The 24187-nt window shown below is 43.1% G+C and overlaps 1 protein-coding gene across 1 annotated transcript in view; it reads right to left on the bottom strand.

The window, feature by feature from the left end:
- LOC133461178 (phosphatidylinositol 4-kinase beta-like) overlaps positions 1-21033 on the bottom strand; it is a 42189-nt gene extending 21156 nt beyond the window's left edge. Inside the window, exons 1-4 of the mRNA XM_061741978.1 lie at positions 20804-21033; positions 11283-11757; positions 8750-9231; positions 7686-8129 (exon numbers count right to left, since the gene is read on the bottom strand). Of these exons, the coding sequence (XP_061597962.1) occupies positions 7686-8129; positions 8750-9231; positions 11283-11742 (1386 nt within the window). The 5' untranslated portion in view covers positions 11743-11757; positions 20804-21033. The remainder of the gene's footprint in view (positions 1-7685; positions 8130-8749; positions 9232-11282; positions 11758-20803) is intronic.
- Positions 21034-24187: the final 3154 nt, after the last annotated feature.

Genomic DNA, 24187 nt, shown 5'->3' with positions numbered 1-24187 from the left:
TACTGAACCCAAATCACAAGCAGGAAGAGAAGAAAAACAGGTTTACTGCTTTCCCTATGTCCATTTCTCCTTTTCTGTGCAGAGCAGCCGATCATGCAACGCGACAGGCTCCCAGCCAGCGAGAGCTCGGTGCATGTGACTCCGGCTGCAGCCAGGAATGTGAAAGGCAAGTTCAACACAAACTGTACACCGATCTCCAACGTTTCCACGTCAAACCCTCGACTGTGAAACCAGCTCTGCGTCATCTCACTGGTGACAGCAGATCCGTTAAAACAACAGAAGCTTTAACAGGTCCTTCTGTCAGGACCGGTTGAGCGTAAAAACCCAGTCAATCATTTCTTAAGTTTTCATAATTGTTGTGATACCGCAGAGAATCGTGAAAGCAAGATTATCAAGTGCATTGTGTGACATCAGTGAGCGTTATCCTCAGAACACACTGGCCCCGTGATGTTAGTTGCTGCAATTCAACATTCACTTGGTATGTCTGACAGTTCAGATCTCCCAGAACATCTGGAATACAGAGTGATGTTTCACATCTGCTAAGAAAATCTCAAAACATACAAATGTAGCAGATGAAGACTAGCCAGAAAGCAGACGATTTGTCTTAAACGAGTGCTTTTGTCACCGTTAAGGACAGTTTGCAGATCCGACACCAAAACAAAGTCCAGATCCCGATGCTACTGTAGAAACACGCCAGGAGAATCAGACGGACTGAAATGGATAAACGGCGGCAGCTTATGTTGAAATAGGTGACAAAAGACGGCAGCTTTGGTTTATCTTGTTCATTGCTAAACAAACATTTCCCCAAAAAAGAAACCTTGTGAAATCACACACGCGCACACAAAAAAGTGAAAACGGGAAGACAATAGGATGTGACAACATATCTGCCGAGTGTTTAAAATACAAGTAGAAAACTAATTCCTCTGCTTCCCATTTGGTTTCAATAGGTTTTTTTCAGTCACAGTATTTAACCTGACTATTTTATCTGTTATTTTAGTGCCTAATTACCGGTATCAAAAGATAAAGCTATAGCCCTGTCTTGTATCCGCGACAAACCTAAAATCTCCTTTAAAGCAAAAATGTCGGGTCGTGTGTTTTGGATTTAAAACCAAAATAATTTTGGTTTATTATCCCTGGACTAAAATAATTTTGGTTTTAAATCCAAAACACACGACGACACGATATTTTTGCTTTAAAAAGGAGATTTTAGGTTTGTGTAACTGGCATAACTCCAAAATCATTTTGTGCTTTATTGATGCCTCCAAAGCTTGTGCCCATGTAAATTAATGAAAAGCTAATTTAAACGTTACACAACAGAGGGGTTCCAGTGGAGTTATGTATTAGAGTTAAGACAGTAAAGCATTTGTCTTGCTTTCTTTTTAACATCGACGTGGAAAATTTATCATCACTTCAATAACTGGAACAGGTGGGCTGGGAACACTTCAGTGCCTTGAGAAAGTATTTGGCCCCCTTGAACTTTGTGACCTTTTGCCACATTTCAGGCTTCAAACATAAAGATATAAAACTGCAATTTTTTGTGAAGAATCAACAACAAGTGGTCAGAGGTGAGTAGTAACGAGTTACATTTACTCCGTTACATTTACTTGAGTAAGTTTTGGGAAATTTTGTACTTTTAGGAGTAGTTTTGAATCACTATTCTTTTTACTTTTACTTGAGTAGATTTGTGAAGAAGAAACTGTTACTCTTACTCCGCTACATTGAGCTCTTACTTTTCTTTTATCCCCTCCGCGTACGTGTCAATCTCTCTCTCTCTCAGAGAGAGAGGGACGTTACACCAACGCAGAGCCTACGGCGTAGGGTACGCGGCGACGCACACCGTATGTGCGCATCGCTGCGTACCCTACGCCGGCGGCGTAGCCGCCGATTTAACGCGGAACCATAAATCAGGCTTTAGTCAGAGAGAGAGAGAGAGAGAGAGAGAGAGAGAGAGAGAGAGAGAGAGAGAGAGGTCCGCCAGGCTCTACCATGTGACTGTGTTTTCACTAATCAAACGTAGCTGTGCCGTGTAGTCTCGTCACGCGACCATATTGAACCTCAGTCGGCAGGACAAGATTGTCTACAGATAAAATTAATCGAAAATGGCACTCATCAGCAATGCAGACCATGCAGACGCAGAAACAAAAGGAACACCCCTGGCCTCACATTAAAAGCATGTTCACTTTACAAAGGGTGGGAAACACCAGCAACAGTATGCAGTGTCTTCATTGTTTGCCTTAATTTATTTTTTTATTTATTCATTCTGTTATTTTATTTTTATTATTTATTAAAGTACTTGAATTTTCTTTAAGATTATTTTAATTTAAGCTATTTTTTATAAATTTTATTTTATTGATTTAATTTGCCTGAGGATGATTATTTTGTACTTTTTGTCTGTTTGAATGGTTGTGTTAAAAAATAAATCAGACGTTACTCAACAGTTACTCAGTACTTGAGTAGTTTTTTCACCAAGTACTTTTTTACTTTTACTCAAGTAATTATTTGGATGACTACTTTTTACTTCTACTTGAGTCATATTATTCTGAAGTAACAGTACTTTTACTTGAGTACAATTTTTGGCTACTCTACCCAGCTCTGCAAGTGGGACACAATCCTGAAGTGGAACGAAATGTATTGGATATTTCAAACTTTAACAAATAAAAAACTGAAAAATTGGGCGTGCAAATTTATTCCGCCCCTTTACTTTCAGTGCAAAAAACTCTGTCCAGAAGTTCAGTGAGGATCTTTGAATGATCCAGTGTTGACCTAAACTACTAATGATGATAAATGGAATCCACCTGTGTGTAATCACGTCTCCGTATAAATGCACCTGCACTGTGATAGTCTCAGAGGTCCGTTTAAAGCGCAGAGAGCATCATGAAGAACAAGGAACACACCAGGCAGGTCCCAGATACTGTTGTGGAGAAGTTTAAAGCTGGATTTGGATACAAAAGATTTCCCAAGCTTTAAACATCCCAAGGAGCACTGTGCAAGCGATAATATTGAAATGGAAGGAGTATCAGACCACTGCAAATCTACCAAGACCTGGCCGTCCCTCTACACTTTCAGCTCATACAAGGAGAAGACTGATCAGAGATGCAGCCAAGAGGCCCATGATCACTCTGGATGAACTGCAGAGGTCAGAGGTCAGGGGTCAGGGGTCATGATCACTCTGGATGACCTGCAGGGGTCAGAGGTCACCTACAGCTGAGGTGGGAAACTCTGTCCATACGACAACAATCAGTCGTATACTGCACAATTCTGGCCTTTATGGAAGAGTGGCAAGAAGAAAGCCATTTCTTAAAGATATCCATATAAAGTGTGGTTTAAAGTTTGCCACCAGCCACCTGGGAGACACACCAAACATGTGGAAGAAGCTGCTCTGGTCAGAATCAAACTTTTTGGCAACAATGCAAGACGTTATGTTTGGCGTAAAAGCAACACAGCTCATCCCCCTCAACACACCATCCCCACTGTCAAACATGGTGGTGGCAGCATCATGGTTTGGGCGTGCTTTTCTTCAGCAGGGACAGGGAAGATGGATGGAGCCAAATACAGGACCATTCTGGAAGAAAACCTGATGGAGTCTGCAAAAGACCTGAGACTGGGACGGAGATTTGTCTTCCAACAAGACAATGATCCAAAACAAAAAGCAAAATCTACAATGGGATGGTTCACAAAAAAACATATCCAGGTGTAAAGGTGAAAACTGCTGTTCACAAATGCTCTCCATCCAACCTCACTGAGCTCCAGCTGTTTTGCAAGGAGGAATGGGCAAAAGTTTCAGTCTCTCGATGTGCAAAACTGATAGAGACAAACCCCAAGAGACTTACAGCTGTAATCGTAGAAAAAGGTGGCGCTACAAAGTATTAACTTAAGGGGGATGAATAATTTTGCACGCCCAATTTTTCAGTTTATTTGTTAAAAAAAGTTTTAAATATCCAATAAATTTCGTTCCACTTCATGATTGTCTCCCACTTGTTGATTCTTCACACAAAATTACAGTTTTATATCTTTATGTTTGAAGCCTGAAATGTGGCAAAAGGTCACAAAGTTCAAGGGGGCCAAATACTTTCGCAAGGCACTGTATCGTCAACCACTTAACGTATATGCAGATGATATTTTTTGTGCTTATAGTACTTGTATTCAACACCTCAAACAGATCAATACAGGTCAGACTAACATTAAATACAATGAAAGGACGAGTGCCGTTATAACAGGACGAAGAGTCAAATGTCACCTCCTGATTTCTCTCTGTCTGCTACTGTCCTTATGATATCTATAAGTATATGATGAGGCTAAATACTTCAGACATTATATAACCGATGACCTGATACTAGGGCTGTAACGATACACTAATCTCACGATACGGTACGATACAATACACGATACTGAGGTCACGATAACGATACGATATTATAGCAGTATTTTTTTTAACAACCTTGAATGAGGACTGGAAAAAAATGGTCTTTTATTTGAAAGACACAAAATACAAAACAATGCTGTGCATTTGCCCTATTGTTCCAGTTTGTAATGCTTTATAACTGTTTAAGTTTTAAAGAGAAAGCCAGGCCAACCATTTTCCACAAACTGAACTAAAAGTAAATGTCAGGTTTGCATTATGCAGCTTCAGTTTCATACAAGTACAAATATTTCGCCACAAACTGAATAGTTTCTCTCATGTATGACTTGACTTTTTTCTTTTTCAGAAATTTAACAACTAAAATTAAATAAATAAATAAAAGTAAATAAATACATACAATTTTACATCATAAAAAAGATTGATTCATGCTCACCTTATAAGTGTAAGAGGAGATTTATTTTTGTTAAGAAGGTTATTTTGGTAATTCAGGGTTCATTATTTTATAAATATATTCTTTATATTCTGTAAATTAGGGACTATAATTACACTAGTCAGTTTATCTGTAGTTGTTAATGTGTTTTAGATTGGGCGGAGTGATACAGCACTAGGTGCTGTGTTGATGTTCTAAAATCCTACGCTGTTGAGCGGACAGTAAAGTACTCTCAAACTCAGCAGAAGTTGTCCTCTGTTTATTTTACTCACGACCCGAAAAAGGTTGAATTTAATAAGCTAAGGCTTGAGTGTTTCCTCTACATTCATTTAGCAGTGGCGGCCCGCCACTGCTAAATCATAGCCGCCACGCCTGAATTTTTTTTTTATTATAATTTTTTTTTTTTTTTGGTCGCAAATGCACCATCGCCGCATTTCTCCACCTTCACAGCACAGCCTGTGTGCTGATTAGCGCAACGGCGGGGGGAGGGAAGGGAAGGAGTGGGGTGTTTGGGTCAGAGTCGTCGTTTAAAAAAAAAAAAAAAAGGAGAAGTCGCCGTAAGAAATAAGGCAGCGAATTACCGGAGAAAAGGTAGACTTATTAGCAAACTCAGTGACGCTAATGTGGGTAAACGAATTGATAACACCTCACGACGAGCTCCCGATCACAAATCGTGTGCTCGCAAGAAAATCAAACGTGTATGAAATCCTGGTCGCTCCTCGTGAAGGAATCGCACAGTTGAAGCAGCTACGACCCGATTTGCCTCATCCTTTCGCAGAGAGCATGCGCAATCTCTGATGTCACGTCAAAAAACTATTATTTGTAGTTTAAGTGTGTAATTCACATTACAAATCATGTTTTAATAGCAAAAAAAAGACCGCATTTCCACGTATGGTGCGGGTCGCCGCGTACCCTACGCCGTAGGCTCTGCGTTGGTGTAACGCGGAACCATAAATCACCCTTTAGTGTGTGCGCTGTCTGCTGTTCGGAACACTTCTCTTTTTTCTCTTCTCATTTTGCTGGGACGCCGGTCCCTCCGCCGAGACACAACTTTTGCGGTATGCGTTCTTTGTTGTGTCTAAAAATGATGCGCAGTGCCCACCCAATCAGAAACGGTACAGATATTTTGGGATTTTAATTTTTTTTTTTTAATTTTAATTTAATTTTAAATGATTAGGGTGTAGGAAATTGAGAGAAACAATCTCATTATTGTTTCTATTTGTAGGTGAAGACTGACTTGAGAAACAGGCTGCAGGGGGATCATCTTGCAGCATGTATGCTGCTAAGCATCAATTGGCCACCTCTGGGAGAATTTCCCTACAACAGAGCCTTAGAGCTCTTCTTTAAAAAGCCAAATTAAGTGCTCTGAGCCTGGGTGCAAACTTTGTCATTGAGTCTACACAGCCTCATCTAGCTGATGTTTACATGTTATTTATTGAAAGGAGCTTGAGGCCGGATTGAGGCAGAATTTATGAAAAAAATTCGTATATGTTTTAAGTTTTCTAGTAATAATGTCAGATGAAGCGTTCCAAACCCAAAAGAATGAGCCCTCTAGTGTATCTCTCCATTGCCTTGAACAGGCTGTGTGCTGCAAAATGTGCTGCAATTCGGGCCCAAATTTCCCGCGCTGGGCTGCGGATGTGACGTCACATGACGCTGCATGCACGTTCTCCCCGTTCACCCGTGCCGGCTTCACTGTTGACTGCAGTACCCCCAACGGCCGTCGTGGTGAAGGGTGGCGCTAGAAAGTCTCATTTCTTAAAAAGAGCCTCATGCTCCTTAAATGTTATTGTTTTTATTTATTTTTTACATTTTCAACTGGTTAGAGTTGAAGTTGAAGTAACATTTATTTATTGTTCAGGGATAAAAGCCAATAAATAGGTTTTGAAAGTTACATTTGCTGTCAAGTGGTCATTTGTGTACGCCGTACATTTACGCCGCCGCCGCCCCCCCGGGAAGCATGCCCCCACTGCTGAAAAAATTCCTAGAGGAAACACTGAACTCTACACCAGCCTTACATAAGTAAAGGTTCAGAGCTCAAAACGGGACTAGTTTCTTCTGAGTGGAGTAAGATTTTGGTCCGCGGGTCGAGGCGCGGTCGGATGCGCGTTACTAGTAAACACAATAGATTAATATTAATAACCCAATATCACGATACACTTTGTCACCTCCACGACACGTTTCGTGACGTTTTTGTATCGCGAAATTTCGTGGCACGATATATTGTTACACCCCTACCTGATACAGTCATTTACCGACACACACACACACACACACACACACACACACACACACACATTAATGTTGGTGTGACTATCTGCAGGTAATCAGACTGTAAAAAGCATAATTTCAACACTGATATCTGCAGAGTTTGGTATGATTCTTCTCTAGGATCTCTTAGTACACTTGTTTGTTTCACTGTTTTGTTTGTTGTGCTATGAACCCTAATAAAGCCTCCGACTCCTCTTTTGTAAGTCGGATTTTGTAATCCGACTCTGGTAGAAAGAATGCAGCCGTCTGTGAGCAGTGAACTGCTGCAGACCTTGGACAGATATTCATCCATGTGTACACGTTTTGAGCTTCGTGATTAATTAAAAAAGGTTATTTATAGCTCAAACTCACATTAGCAGTGGAGATGCGTCATTCATTATCATCTGACCCAGTAATGTTGAGAGAGCGTTCTGCAAATATCTTATCATTTGGTACTTGTGGAGCAGATTCAAAAGTAAAGTTGCGTTTTATTAAAAATGCCAAGGTTGCCGGATTTAATGACAACTTGAAGGCAGAGATGTTGATGTTCAAATACTGAACATGAAGCCTTGAAAGATAACACCATGGTCTCCAGCCCCCCTCACGCCTTCCACATCTCCAAATCTCACTGCAGCTGATCCTCACCTCCTCGTGGACCGCCTCCACTTTGGGGTTGCTCCCCGTCCGTCGGAGACTGGCGCCGGGCCCGCTGCTCACCATGGTGGCGTCTGACTTGGATCTCTGGTGGGTCCTCCTGGACGGGGAGGAGAACACCTCCCCCGGCTCGGCGCTGGCGTGGACAGGGCCAGGGGTGGAGGAGGGGGAGGTGAAGGCCTCCGTGTTGCTGCTATTGTGCCGGCGGTGACAGCGGCGGTGGGACGGCGAGGATAGGGGGCTGTCGGAGGCTGAAACGGATCGGGGTGCGTCAGACGGAGGACCGGGAGGTTTGAGGTCGTCAGAAAGGATGAGCTTTCGGAGTTTGGTGCCTCTGGAGTGACGCTGGGTTGAGATATGCATGTCAGAGGAGTAGGCACCCAACAGCCAGGCTGACAGGAGAGAGAAGGTTATGCTGCTCCTGCAGCGATAGATCTAAAAAAGAAAGAAAAAAGATCAAAATCCACAATAGCAGATTTCACCTTTGATACATTTAAAACCAGAATATGAGCTCCAGCTGATGCTGCTCCGACTTAAGCTTGAGTTATGGTTCTGCGTCAAAACGATGGCGTGCCTACGGCGTGTGGTACGCGTCGACACAGACCACACGCCGTCACCGACGCCATCACTGACCTGCACCTCCCGAAAATTGTAACTTCACGTCGAGGTGACGCAGACCAAACGCAGACGGAGAGGGCTGTGATTGGTTCGCTTGGAAGCAACGCATTTCCGGTTTGAAGCAGTTGTAAACTTCAGTGCTCTTTTCTTCGTGTGTGTGATTTTTTTTTTGTTTTGGTTTTTTGCACAATAGTTGTCCTTATCTCTTTGATTCACTGTGACCGGAAAAAGTCGGATAAACCATTCAGGAAAAGATCGCGAATTAGCGGTCGCGGGGGGTTCTGCACCGCAGAGAAATGGAGTGATGGAGAAGTCCGAAGGTTCACGACGGCGTCACGGCGATGGCGTGTGCTCTGCGTTGGTTTGACGCAGAACCATAATTCAGGCTTAACATGGATGCATGCAGTAATAACCTGAGCAGGTACGCCAGGACTCACCAGGTAGGGTCGGATGGCATCTCCCACCTCCGTGTCCATGTGCACGTACATGCTGAGCAGCTGGGGCAGGTAGAAGTCCACCTCGCTGTCGGGGAAGCTGAACAGGCGGTTCCCGATGTACGCCTGCACCCCCGGCTCCTTCGACTTGTACAGGTAAGAGATGGCCATGGAAACGTCAAATAACTTGGATTCAAACAGTCGCAGAAGCCACGACTGTTTAGATGAGGAGGGCGATGAGTAGGAGGGGGGCAGGGACGAGGGCTCTGGCCGGGCTGAGGGAGGGGGGTCAGCTGCCTCTTTTGCTGCTTCCTCTTCATCCTCATCTTCCTCTTTGATGGAGCTGGTGTCCGGGTTGATGTGCCACTGTGAGCTGCAGCGCTCGCTAACGTCTGACTGGTTGTCTTGTTGCGGTATGTTGTCAAGCAGCTGGACTTTGAGAAGAACTTCCTGGCAAGCCTTAAGGGCCACTTCTGGATCAATCACTGGAACCAGAAGAAGAAGAAAAAGACAGGTCATTTTCAGATGAACCAAACAGAGTTGCTCCGTAGAAGCTGCAGGGTTTATTCTTCTGGAGGACATGGTGCCGCTGGGCCTGTCAGGTACTGGTAGATATAGATAAAGCTTATTCGCCACTTGTACATTTGTTAAAGTACATAGGAATTCTTGTGCAAGGACACTCAAGTATACAAACATGAGAAGGAGTAAACATTTAAAAACTAAAATAGGTAATAGAAAGAATAAAATAATAATAAATATCAGACACTCTCCACCACACCTAAGCAAATAAACAGAGGCAGGTTAGTCAAGAGGACTGATGGCATCAGTCTCACTGCAGCAAGAAACTGTTGTAAAAGCGGGTTTTCCATGTGATGTTTGTAGCCTGTATGTAGAGTGTTTATGTTTGAGGAGGTTGTGTGTCTCTGGTGATGCTATGTGCCCTCTTCATGCAGCGTTGTGTGGAAATGGTGTCCATGTAGGGAAGTTTTTTTTAGGATCCTCTCTGGAGTCTTGATCCCCCTCTGAAGAGCCTCCTCTCCTCCTGGGGGGGATTTCTGTAGCACACTGACTGCGTTTCCATGCATCAATAACCCTTTTAAACCCCGAATATTGGCAATAACCCGAATTTGCACGGCCATGTAAACACCAATAACCCCTTTGAATAACCCCAATTTGCTCATATTCTGGTTTTTAAAAACCCGAATATGAGCCCCTTTTGAGCTCCTTTTAAAACCTGAATATTGGGTCATGTAAACGCCAAACAGAATATCCCCATCAAACGGAACATGAATTTGTTTTCTGCACATGTTCTGTTCACAAGGAATCCTGGTCTTTTGAGTCCAGGAAGTTCTTATAAACACGGAGAAACACAAGACCAGGAGGAGACTAATCACTTCATAAATGTAATGAAGGATATGAACATTTGAAATAGAAATACCACATTTGTTTTATTGTTTATTTTATTACCAAAGAGCGAAACTACCGGAGTCAAATTCCTTGTTGGACAATGTTCGAACCTGGCCAATAAAGATGATTCTGATTCTGCATTTGTAGACGGTAGAAAGTACCGGGATAGCCAGATTTAAAAGAAGGTGAGAGAAAAGTTGCGCGAAGCAGCATTTGTTTTGGATTTGGAAACAGGAAGAAGAAGCGGAAATGACGGGAATTGCGTCATCACGTTGTCCGTGCGTCGCTGGTTTGATCCAGATATCCTGAATGATTAATTACCATGTAAACGGAATATTCCCAATGTTTCAGTAACCGGAATATCAGCAATAACCCGAATTTTGACTGCATGTAAACGTAGTCACAGTGATTCCGGTGGTGAGGATGCTCTCCACCAAACCTTTGTATGCTTGGGTGAGGGGGGTGATGAAGTGCAGCCGCTGCTGGTCTTTCTCACCGTGGTGTTTGTAGCCGACCACTCTCTCCACCTCAGACCCCCTGATGTTAACGAGGGGGGGGGGGGGCTTTCTTCCTAAAGTCCATTCTGAGTTATTTGGTTGTGTCTACGTTGAGGAGAAGGTCATTCTGCTCACCGTAAACAAGCGTGTCCTTGATCAGACCCCTGTACCCGACTCGTCCCACCGTTGATCAGACCCAGGATGGTTGGCTCATCCTCAATCACATTTATATCCATCCCAAACTTCTGTGTCTTAGATCAGGTTGATCAGGTGGTGACCCAACACCTCCAAGCTGATTATGTTCCTTCCCAGTTTGGTAAAGTGATGATACGTTGTGTTGGAACTAATAAACAGGTGCTTGAGTCGGCCATTGCGCTGGAATACCGGGAATGAACGCAATAAGATCTAATCACATACAGTACAGACCAAACGTTTGGACACACTTCCCCATCTGTTTGAATGAGAAGGTGTCCAAACTTTTGGTCTGTACTGCAAGTAATCAGAGCTTGTAATTAGACCTTTTGGACTGTGATAACGAGGATTTTGCCAGAACCACATTTGGATTCATTCCCCATTTTTTCTGGAAATGGAAACGTGAAAGGAGTGTTTGATTTTGTAACTTCTCTCATTACCTTGCCGGACCCCCAGGTCCATCTCCATGGCGTCCTCTGAGATCACGTCCAGGAGGGGACTGGGCCCTCGCGGGTCCCCGCTGCTGGACATGCCGCCGCTGCTGCCGATGCCCTCGCTGGCGCTGCTGCTGCCCAGGCTGCCGGTGCTGCCGATGCTCCCGCTGGGGCTGGAGCTGCGCGGGCTGGCGCTAGGGGAGGACGGCTGCTCGCCGTGGGGGGGCGGGGGCAGCTGCAGCTGGGGGCGGGGGTGGTGGTGGTGGTGGTGGTTGGAGCAGTCTGAGGAGCTCTCGCAGCATGAGGAAGAGGAGGAAGAGGAGGAGGAGGCACTGGAGGGGGAAGAGGGGCAGGAGAAGGTGGTGGGGGAAGACGAGGACGCATGTGGAGGAGGTGAGGAGGAGTGGGAGGGGCTGATGTGGAGGGGCCGGAGAGCCGGGGACAATGAGACCTTGGCGTCGGCCATTTTGGAAGAGAAGGCCTAGAAAAGAGAGAGAACTGATTTAGTCCCGACGGTCCGTTTCTACAAGAATCAAACGTTTACGCCAAGGACTCCACACAGATCAACAGACTTGAACTTCAATACCTTTAAACCCGTGACAGGTCAGAATAGAAAACACAGGAAACAAGGCTCTAACAAAGAGTTACCAGAACTACAACACAACAACTTATCACCATGGTGATATTTATTCATTTATCAGCTGAATTCCTGAATGTCTTTCTGAACATTTTCCTGCTTCTCTGCCCTTTCCGATTCTTGAAATCCTGGGATTTCTGCAAAGTGCTGCTTCATTAATCAAATTCTTCAACATGAACCATCATAACCAGGATGTTTGCTGATCTTTAGTTTTTAACTGCTTCCTTGCATTCTTTAGTCACATGTGTGCCGTGCACATTTACAGTATCATAAGCCATTTCAGTTTGCAAATCTTCCATCTTACTTATTCATCAGATGTTCTGACTTTAACTCCTTTTAAACATTGTTTTGTTCCTCCTGTGGTTAGCATTTTTGAAAGGATGACCATTTTAAATGTAATCATAATCTTCCAAAGTACTAACCGCTGGCTAAAAATAATGTCTACAGTAAGTGTACAAATCCTGTTTTAACCACGTGCATATTTTAATCACATAAAAACAGCCGTCCTTCCTGTTGAACGGCAGCGAGTCAGGAACCGTGAGGCTGACAAAAAGGTTCTTAGAATTAGAAGGAAGTGCCACGTACAAGGTCTGTGATTGGAATCACTAGATATAATTCTCTTCCTGCTCAGCTGTGATGGGGGGGTTTCAACATGAATGGATGTTATGTAAATACCACACATCTGCTCAGGCAAAGAGTCTATTTGTGTTTCCTGACAGGCTGAAGATGCACGGCGTCTCTGTGAAGTATTTATAGTATCCACTCAGATTCTTTGGTTGATTCTGGAGAGTCTCGTGGACCCCCCGACCCAACGAGGTGGGGGGGGGGGGGGGCAGGGGCGTCCTCTCTGTTGTGTTTCTGTCAGTGTGTCGGCCTGATGCCTGCGATGCATCACCATCGTCATCATCGTCATCATCATCTCTGTGGGCCGTCTGAGGAGGCGTCTTGTTTCTATTTTCAGTGTTTCCTCTCCGAGCCTCTGCTCCACATTTCATCGTGTTTTTCTTCATTCCAAGATTCCAGTTTCCTAGACAGTATTTTGTTTCTGTTTCTTTTAATAATAAAAAAAAAGTCTTGCTCTTAAATGTACAAGATTCTGTTTCCATGACCATCTTTTTATAAAGTCCTATGTCCATAGTGATTTTTTTCATGATAATTAGGGCCCGAGCACTTGCAGTGCGAAGGCCCTATTGTATTTGCAGGAATTCTTCTTCTTCTTCTTTTTCTTTTTCTTCTTCTTCTTATTGTTCTGACAAAAGGAAGGCCTTTTTGCCCCCCTAAACGTGCCCAAAAAGTCACCAAATTTTGCACGCAAGCCAGGCCTGGCGAAAAATGTGATATTTAATGGTTTGCATTAATGGGCGTGGCAAAATGGCTCAACAGCGCCCCCTTGAAAACTTTGTGCCTCCAGCCCCACGATACGGTTTGACGTACATGCGCGAAAATCGGTACACACCTGTATCATGGCACAACTTAAAGAAAAGTCTCTTGGCCTCATGCCCGAAACCGAACAGGAAGTCGGCCATTTTGAATTAATTGTGTAATTTTGGCGCAATTTATGCCATTCCTTCGGCAGTTAATACGGCCCGAACCGTAACGTGCACCCAGGTGTGTTATACATCAAAATGTGCGCCTCCATCCTCCGACACCACGCATTACTTTTCTTTTTCAAAAGCGTTACCGTGGCAACGCTAGACGCCAAAAAGCGCGCCCACCCTTCATCTGATTGGTTCAGACTGAAAAATCTTTGCGCCTCAAGCCCCATAATACGGTTTGACGTACATTAACAAAAATCAGTACACACCTGTATCATGTCGCAACTTAAAGAAAAGTCTCTTGGCGCCATGGCCGAAACCGAACAGGAAGTCGGCCATTTTCAACATTCTGAATTAATCGCGTAATTTTGGAGCAATATATGCCATTCCTTCGAGAATTAATACGGCCCGAACCGTAACGTACACCCAGGCCTGAATTAGCCCCGCCTCTTCTTCTGATTACAAATATTTAAAAAAGTAGGAAAAAACAATTCCAGACATTTTATCGCTATGTTGCTCTCTCCTAAGGCAGTAAGTCAAAGTGAAAGGAACAGCTGAGACATAGCTCAGCCAGAAAATTGCGGTCTTTGGTGCCAGGGGTCGGGAGTTCGAGCCTGCCTGTATGCTGAAATTTTTGTCAGCAATTTTTGTCTTTTTTTTACATCAAAATGTGCGTCTCTGTCCTGCGACGACGCACATTACTTTTCTCTTTCAAAAGTGTTACCGTGGCGACGCTAGACGCGAAAAAGCGCTCGTCCCCTTCATCCGATTGGTCCATATTTGATAGTTCTTCAAAAGTCACCAAATTTTGCATGCAAGCCAGGCCTGGTGATAAATTTGATATTTCATGGTTTGCATTAATGGGCGTTGCCCAACGGCTCAACAGCGCCCCCTAGAATACTTTTCTCTGCCATAACTTTTGAATGATTTGACATAAAGAGTCGTGGGTGGTGTCATGGGACTCGGTATTGAGTCCTTGACCTTCATTGGCCTGAATTAGCCCTGCCCCTTCTTCTGATTGGTTGTCCCGATTTTCTGCCATAACTTTTGAGTGGTTTGAAATAGAAAGTCGTGGGTGGTGTCATCAGACTCTGTATGGAGTCCTTGACCTTCATTGGCCTGAATTAGCCCTGCCCCTTCTTCTGATTGGTTGTTCCTTTTTTCTGCTATAACTTTTGAATGGTTTGACATAGAGAGTCGTGGGTGGTGTCTTTTCTGATATGCTTATGTGGGGCGGTGGACGTGAGTGCGAGGGCCCGTTCATCGCTGCTTGCAGCTTTAATTTATCTTGTTTTCTTTTGGTAAACTTTAATTTCTTTAATATTTGTATAACATTCGTTCACATTTAATTTCAATTCATTTATATAGCGCCTATTACAACATATGTTGTCTCTAGGTGCTTTCCAGAGAGCCAGAACATGACCCCGAGCAACTATTACATAAACATTATTTCCATGATAGAGTAATAAAATCTGTCCCCAGGATTATTGCTGCACTACTCAACAGATTTGCCTGAACTTAGAGTTCATCTCCGTTTTAAATCATTTCCTATTGTGTCCAGCAGAACACACACCTACACTTGAACGTATGAAAACTGATGTAACAGCAACACTTTAAAAAAATTGGAACATCAGAACTGCCATGCATTGTGGGGACCGACGCTTCCATGTTGTGAAACGGTAACAGTAAACGCAAATCCCCTAAATAATTATGATTCCTACAGAAACCTTAAAAAGGCTTAATGGACGAGTCAGACCTTTATCAACAGAGGACTAATGGTGATCATCGGAACTGCAGCCAACACAAACCCAGATGGGAGTGATGTCCAGCTGTATCTAATACTCTCCAGAAAGTCACCAGTCGCTGGTATCTCTTACATCAGTGAGGAGTGGACAGAATCCAAATGATAGTAAAAGACTAATTCATACAAATGAAGCATCCATCTTTAATTTTGTCATATAAATCAAATGCATGTCCACTAGTGATTTCCCTGCAGTGATATCAGCCCTCAGACGTATGGAGGTCCTGATTGCACACAGCTGAGCATGAGATCATCACACTGCCCAGATAGAATGGGGTTATTGCAGGTTTGATGGGTTCCAGATGTGGAGGCCATACAGGCTGTTGCCACAGTGACAGTGTTTACGCTGAGAGTGTGTGCTTTCATTTCTCCGTCAGTGCTGGTGTTGCCTTGCCGTGCTGATGTTAAGCATTTGCTGTTCTTCTCCGTCACATCTCAGACTTGGTTGAGTAAATTAGTTGCAGGCGTGATTCAGACACGATGGATGTTTTTGTTTAATAATGCTTCAAATTGTAACCGTCACAGCCCGTCAGACTTGAAATGACAGAAACGGTCTGATAAGAAGTGACAGAAACGGTCTGATAAGAAGTGAAAATAGTGTAGAACAACATTTGAAGTAGATAAAACCAATCGGTGAATTGACTTCGGAAAAAGGTAAGAATCTTGGATTTTCAGATGACACCAAAGCAAAATGACAACAAATTTGTCACATCTGAGAAGCTGCAACCAGTGCGTCAAATAGTTGGAGAGTAGAGTTACGCAAATCAGTTAATCAATTGTCATCAGTTTGATAAGAATGACTTTGTTTTATTGTTTCACTGACATCTTCCAACATCCCCAAAGTAAAAAATATTGAGTTAATTGTCCTGTGCATCAGTGAGGCTGCGTGCACTGATCAGTTTCTTTAGAATGCCCCGTAATGTGGACGACACTAATGAAAGGGCTTGAAAAAGGTGTTACAGAGTGAAATGGTGGATGAAGGACAGGCAAAAAGTTAATCTGGCAGCAGCAACTAACATGACGGGGCCAGCGAGCTGGAGCGGAGGGCAACGGGGATTACGGGGAGTTCCCCCGGCTGGAGGGGGGAGGGGGGGGGGGGGGGGCAGATGTTCTGAGACATTTGCACAAATGTTCATGTAAGAAATGCAGTCGTCCTTGGGTGCAGGAGAACGCAGAAATCAGCCCTAAACATTAACCAAAACAGGAACAGCATGTTTATACTTTATTATTATATAGGGTAGTTAAAGCCCAGAAGTAATGATAAAAATAAAAAGTACATTCAAATGATGTGATGGAACTCACAATCACGTCCAAGAAGCACAACTCTTTTTGCTGGATGTGCTTTAAATCACGTCTACAAATACTTCTGTTCAGGTCGGATTTTGAGCAACTAAGAGACAAGAGGCCTCATAACCCAGTCCAGTTTTAGAGAATACATTATTATTATGGAGTATATGCCACTTTTGCACTAGTATCGGTTGAGCCCGGCTCCGCTCGGCGCGGTACGGCACAGTTCCACCCGTGTGTTTTCGCATTGCCAGGGGAGAAGCGGGCAGGTTTGGGTGAAGCTGCTGTGACGTACTCGATTGCGCAACCGCTTTGTTCATGTCGCGCTGATGAGAAATCAGCTGGAGCCGGGAGCGGCTGAGAGTAAAACAGCCCGTCTACATCCCTTTTTAAATTTTTTCTCCTCAGCCACCAGGTTTATGAACATCTGCACCTCAGAGTTGGATCACCAAACAGACGTTTTGCGCTTTATAATAAAATCGCTGCGAGCCGCGAGTCGCCTCGCTCTGACTCCCGCTTCCTGATTCAAACGTCTGACGGCCCCGCCCCCCGACCAATCAGAGGCGTGGAGGGTGGTGACGGCCCCGCCCCCCGACCAATCGGTGGCGAGGAGGGTGGTGACGTCAGAAATAGTCCCTTCTCAGCCCGCAAAGAACCTGGCTGAATTGGTTACAGAAAAAAGTATCGACTTGGAGCGGCTTTACCCGTCTCAGCCCTAGTGCGAAAGCGCAAAATGGGGCCATAGCGGGTAGAACCGGGGAGAAGTGAGACTAATGCAAAAGCGCCTTATACTGCTGGTTATTAGCCTGATAGATCAGAGCCACATCTAGAAATATGTGGGGTCTGAATAACAACTCATAGGTCTCCCCACCAAGGGGCAGCACCAACGGTGGCTTATTAAACTGCCTTTGCACACAGTTGGTTAGGACTAGGACCAATCAGAGCAGGGAATAATGGCGCTTTCGCACTAGTACCGCCTTAGCCCGGCGCGGCTCGGCGCGGCTCCACCCGTTTTGTCCCCGTTTGTTTTTCCACAGCCAGGTGAGAAGTGGGGGGGTTGGGGTGAAGCTGCTGTGACGTACTCGATTGCGCAACCGCTTTGTTCATGTCGGCGGTGATCAGAAATTAGCTGGAGCCGCGAGCGGCTGAGAGTAAAACAGCCCGTCTACATCCCTTTTTTAATTCTCTCCTCAGCCACCAGGTTTATGAACATCTGCACCTCAGAGTTGGATCACCAAACAGACGTTTGCGCTTTATAATAAAATCGTAGCGAGCCGCGATTCGCGCTGACTCCCGCTTCCTGATTCAAACGTCTGACGGCACCGCCCCCCGACCAATCAGTGGCGCGGAGGGTGGTGACGTCAGAAATAGTCCCGGCTCAGCCCGGATAGAACCTCGCCAGAATGGTTACAGAAATAGTATCGGCTTGGAGCGGCTCTACCCGTCTCAGCCCTAGTGCAAAAGCGCAAAACGGGGCCGTGGCGGGTAGAACCGAGGTGAAGCGGAACTATTGCAAAAGGGCCATAAAGGAAAGGCACATTCTTGCTCTTCTATAGATAAACGTAAGGAACCACATCCACAAATCGAGGGAAGAAAAAAAAAGTACCAGAACAATGGGGGTTATTACTTTTAGCAGGAAATAAATCCTCCTCTGTCACTTGCAACGTCTCTGTGTGCTCGAGCCTTTTCTGAACTTTAGCTTAAACCTTCTTAAACACACGGATGGCTGATTATTCATACATCATGAGACGAAATGCCGCACTAAGCCAAGAGCTTAGCGTCTGCTGGGAACTTTGGTCATGATGCCAGTTATTCTTCTCATATACTTGCTGTTGGTCAAAGACGTGTGACTTGTGAAATGCTGGTATAGGCAGAAATTACTTGGCACCATTTGTTTCCAGAAAAAACAACAACATGCTGTTTTTAGCAGATTGTAATTCAAGTGCTCTGGGTTGAAACTAAAGCCTCTGCACCTTTTCTAGGCTCTTTTTCAGGCTTTAGAAAACCTAGCAGGTGATGGGCCACTATGACCAATACCCCCCTCCTTCTTTTTTTCCCTTGCCCATCCCAAACATAACACGTGCCTATTAGTTGTTCTACAAAAACGGATATACAAGCACGTCCTAGAGATGCTGGGAAGCCCGGTCCAGGGCTGGAAACAGTCTCTGGACCAGCTGCACACAACTACATTCACAATCTGCTTTTGCTTTTATGATCCTGCCAGGATAATATTCTGTTCCACAGATGCTCCAACGTAAATAATAAGAATAAGCTTTATTGGCCAAGTATGAACATGCCAGACAGGGAATTTGCCTTCGGTTGTTTCGCTCACTGAACCCAGATTTAAATAATTGTAAACAGTAAAAGACAAATGGCTCTTGTAACATATATACATTTTTTTTTTTAAGTGAAAGGTGCAGCAGTGTGAGGTAGTGAAAGGTGCATTGTTACAACGTATGATCGTGGTTATTATTATTACAATAGTTCGTGTCTATGGCACGATACTACAAAATAGGGTTGCCAATTGGACCTTGAAAAACTGAATTGTCCCGTATTTATAAACTAAAGTACGTGTCCCGTATGGAGCTGAAAAGGGAAGCACTTTGTCCCGTATTACTGTGAGAGTCAGAAAATAGTCATAAAAAATAAAATAAAATAAAATGCCAATGGAAAATGACATTGAGCTGTTGAGTTCATAAGTTATTTTTTCTGTTTTACTACAACTGTAGCTACTGTCATGGCCTTTGAGGCACAAATATGTTTACAAGTTTTCTACACACTTTCTGTTTGCACTTTTGTTATTGCACTAAAAATGTGCACTATTACAGAATGTATTGCTGCTTTCTTTCTATTGTTTTATATTAATTTATACAATTTTAAGTTAAGCAGGACAGGTTTCTGTTTAGGAAAGATACTTATTTTATTCAATTAATTTTGTTATTTTGTATTAAAGTGAATTGCTGGATAATAATTTGTTTTCCATGTGTTCATGGCATTCAAAAATATGCATCTAATTTAATTCAGGTTTGAGTCAAACAGTTAAAAAAAAAAATCGTTTCACTCACAAAAAAAAGGGGCTAAAAGAATTCACCACGCCAGGAAGGGTGAAGGCAATCAGGTTGGCCGGTGTTCTGCCAATCCTTGCTACCTGCCGAGAAATGCTACTTTGTGGTTCTGCGCTTGCGCAAAGTCGATTTTCAAAGTTTGATTGCAACGCCAATCATTTCTTGCACGATGTAAAATTGATATTATGGGATGTTGAGTATTTTATCCTTCAAAATAAACTACCCATGACATGAATTGCGTTACACTTTGTGAACATTCTACGATAAAGAAGACAAAAAAAAAAAAATCCATCGCTTTATTTGATATTCATTCAGTCATTAGCCTTTAATTAACCAGGCAGGTCATTAAGAACATTTTTATTTACAATGACGGCCTGGCAAGAAACAAGGACCACTTGTGGGAAAAGGACATGGTTTAGGGAGTAAAACACAGTAAAATTGTAGCTCTGTAAAAGTACAAAACCATTAGGTAGCATTTTTTGGCAAAGCAGAAGTAAATTGTCAGAACAGCAGCCCTGCTGATGAGGTGTCCTTGTTTATTTTACAGGGAGTTGGCAACCCTACTACAAAAGCATCACAGAGATACAGGACTGTCTCAGAAAATTTGAATATTGTGATAAAGTTCTTTATTTTCTGTAATGCAATTAAAAAAACAAAAATGTCCATTCAACAAATGTACATTCTGGGTTAATTACAAATCAACTGAAATATTGCAAGCCTTTTATTATTTTAATATTGCTGATTATGGTTTACAGCTTAAGATTTAGATTGCCAGAATATTTTAATTTTTTGAGATAGGATATTTGAGTTTTCTTAATAATTCCTTAATAATGGCTGAATTGCAGTGTTTAGGGAGCCATTATGAATATGAACGAGGATCATGGACAGATATTAAGGAGGATGATATAATGAGGTTTGTGTTGTTGGGATCAGAGTGGATGCAGCAGCAGCAGGAGGAGGAAGAGGAGGAGGAGGAAGAGGAGGAGAGAGCCGCTCCCTCATGATGAAAACAAACTGGAGGAAGGAGGGCTGGACCGGGCTGAGCCGGGCTGCAACAGGCCCAGTCCCCCACACACACCCCCAATACCACAGACACTCCACCAACCCGACACGAACACACCCGGAGAACAGAAACTAAACTACAGCAGAAAGGGAGCAGGGAGCAGACGCAGCGGTAAAAGGAGCGACTACGTTAACATTACCCGGTCCCGACGCTCTTCACTCCGGGGAAAAGCTCCGCCACGCAGGCTGTAGTCCCGTTCCCGAGCCGGTCCAGCTCCAGTCACCGCCAGGACTTTAACCCGGGCTTCAGGACTTTAACCCGGGCTTCAGGGTCCGCTTCGGTCCCGGTTTTCAGTCGCAGACTCGGTCCATCTGGTCCGGAATGTGGCCCGCTGGTCCGACCGTCCGCTTTAAAGCGACCGTGACGCAACATCCGTCAAGAGGTCGCTGTGCGACCCGACTCAGCTTCCGGTCGGGCTTTCACAATAAAGGTACCGGGATACTCAGAAATAATATAATAATAATGATAACACTAGCAGTTAACAAATACCAGAAATTCGATCATAAAAGTATCTATACAATCAACACATGTAGGTAACATTTATGTAACATTTGTCTATTTATTGTACGGTGAGCGAAAATCCCGTAACCGAGTCAAATTCCCTGTCTTGTTTGACCTGACTAGGCCAATAAACCTTATTTTGATTCTGATTCTGATGTATTTGTATTGATGAACTCTCATCACTCATAGAGTCTCAGTGTAATCAACCACTGTGCAATAATAATAATAACAATAATAATAATAATAATAATAATAACCACAATCATATACTGTAACAATGCAACTTTCAATAACCATGTCTACTTCATACTGCTGCACCTTTCACTTTAAAATAAAAAATTGTATATATGTTAATAAGAGCTGTCATTTGTTATTTACTGTACAGTGAGCAAAAATAACCAGAGTCAAATTCCCTGTCTTGTTTGACCTGACTTGGCCAATAAACCTGATTCTGATTCCTGACTCTGATTCTGATTGCATGCAGATATTAAAAAAGTTAAGGCGTATGTATCCTATTGTTTATAGTCTGTGAGTAAATTAATGTTTTTATTGTTTAGTTTTTTTCTTGTAAATTGAAAATCCAGCATGTATGATAGCAAAACTTAACAATCATAGCCTGGTTACAGTCCAGCAGCCTCTAGCAGTTGCTCTGGTCATGTGGATATTTTGGTTTGTTTTTTTTGTTTTGTTACAAAAGTCATTTTTGAAACTGTTTTCTATGATGATTTTGATTCTGCACTGGATACAGAACATCTGCTCATAAGTGTCAATTTCTAACTGAGAAAAGCTAACTGAGCTTTTTTTAAGATACACATTGCGCCAAAATCCAGACACATTGAAGAGAAGTTGATGATGTTAGATAGGTGTAGCAGCAGAAAACGAGGAAGTTTAAATAACTGATTCACTTCTTGTCATGAAGAATGTGAGATCACTCGCAGATAAAGCAGAACAGCTTCGAGTGCTTCACCTGATGTGGCTGCACTGCAGGAACATACTCAGGATTCCAACACGTCTCTGAGCGGCTCTCATTCATGGATACTGGGGCTGCAAACACAACAGTAACACTAAAAAGACCACAGCATTTGTCAACAGATAGTGTAATCATTAACATGTTGCTGTGAAGGAGAATCCCTTCACCCTAGATATTGTAATGGATATTGAACTTAGGTGAACTTCGCCCCCTGTTGTCTTCTCAGACATTTCACCTTTGCTGACGGATGCTGCTGAATGATCTTATCACCTCCATTGTTGTCAGGCAACATCACACCCGTCTGCTTCATCCAGATTTCTGCAGATACGGCCACGACTCTCCGTCTTCCTCTTTACTCACTTCAGAGTTTGCAAGATTTAATGATCATTATAATCATAACCAATCTGATTCTGATTATTAAGAGATTCATTTCATTTCCACTGACTATTGATAAGGCATTTTTTTATTCAAATGAACCTCAGCAATACGCTTCAACCAATCATTTTATGACGTGTGATTTCATTGTGTTCTCACACATTTTCTGTCATTGTTTTTTTTCTTAGCAGTATGCTGTATTTGTCTGCAACTACATTCACCGGGTATTGGTTGAATGTAGTTTCTGAATAAACAACATACTGGTCAAATTTTGTGGTTTTCTGTGGATTTCTGTAGTTTCCAACTTCCTGATTAAAATATTTTACTGGAATTTGTATTTTTATATTTGAGAAATATTTTGGAAAACCCTTTATTGCTCGTTCCTCAGAATCAACAATGGCAATCTGCAGATGAACCCTGTTCAGCAAAGGGGGGTTTTATTGAAGCGCATCGAAACTTTTATTTTGAAATCAACAGTTTGTTTAGGCGTTACAGATTACTTTTCCACTGCAGCCGTTTTTGGTTGCGTTTCCGCATGGACCGTAATGTTCATCCTGCTCTCCCACTCACTCCTGATCATCTGCTCCACATGAGTGAATCACCAAAACTTTAGATTAACTGACGGAAAAACTTTTCATCATATTAAAAACAAACAAAAAACTACGTCGGTTCAGTTTCAGACCCGTGAAAGATTTCCACGAGTATTTAACTTATACGTTTGTGTAACTTAACTGAAAAAAAAAAACAAAGTTAAACAATAAAATATGAAAACTTGGGAGGCTTTAAATCCTCAATTGTGTCAATGTCTTAAAAATCAGAGCAGAGCGCCGCCACGTGGCTTAGCGGTGTACAAGCATCCATCCATCATCCATCCATCAATCACCCATCCATCCATCCATCCACACTGTAGCCAGGCTGACAAAGAGTCACAACTCTGTTGAGCCGTGCATTCCTGCAGCTCTCAGTAGTGAGGACTTTATGGGCTTCTTCAACAGTAAAATCGCGAGAATTAGAGAAGAAATCAACCAGCCGGTTGTAGGTGTTTCTTCAGCTTTAGCGACTTCCCTAGGCTCTGACTTGTCTCTAGACTGTTTTGATCCTATAGACCTCCCTGAGCTGACTTCACTCGTTAATAGAGCTAAGTCTACCACATGTATGTTAGACCCCATCCCGACTCGACTATTCAAACATATTTTTTCTCTTATTGGTACGACAATACTGGACCAAATTAACTTATCCCTAAGTTTAGGATATGTACCACAGGTTTTCAAAGTCGCAGTAATTAAACCTTTACTTAAAAAACCTTCTCTTGACCCAGACACCTTAGCTAATTATAGACCAATTTCCAACCTTCCATTTGTATCTAAAATTCTGGAAAAGGCAGTTTCAAGCCAGTTATGTGACTATTTGTATAGAAATGATCTGTTTGAAGTCTTTCAGTCAGGGTTCAGAATGCATCATAGCACAGAGACAGCACTTGTTCGAGTCACGAATGACCTCCTTATGGCCTCAGATAAGGGATTAGTGTCCATACTGGTTCTACTGGACCTCAGTGCTGCTTTTGACACTATAGATCATGGCATTTTACTGCACAGGTTAGAGCATGTTGTTGGGATTAAAGGGACAGCTCTATGTTGGTTTAAATCATACCTATCTGACAGGTTCCAGTTTGTTCAT

This window comes from Cololabis saira, chromosome 15 (assembly GCF_033807715.1).
Source record: "Cololabis saira isolate AMF1-May2022 chromosome 15, fColSai1.1, whole genome shotgun sequence".
Lineage (NCBI taxonomy): Eukaryota > Metazoa > Chordata > Actinopteri > Beloniformes > Belonidae > Cololabis > Cololabis saira.
The sequence above is the reverse complement of the archived record's forward strand: the minus strand, read 5'-3'. Positions and strand labels throughout refer to the sequence as shown.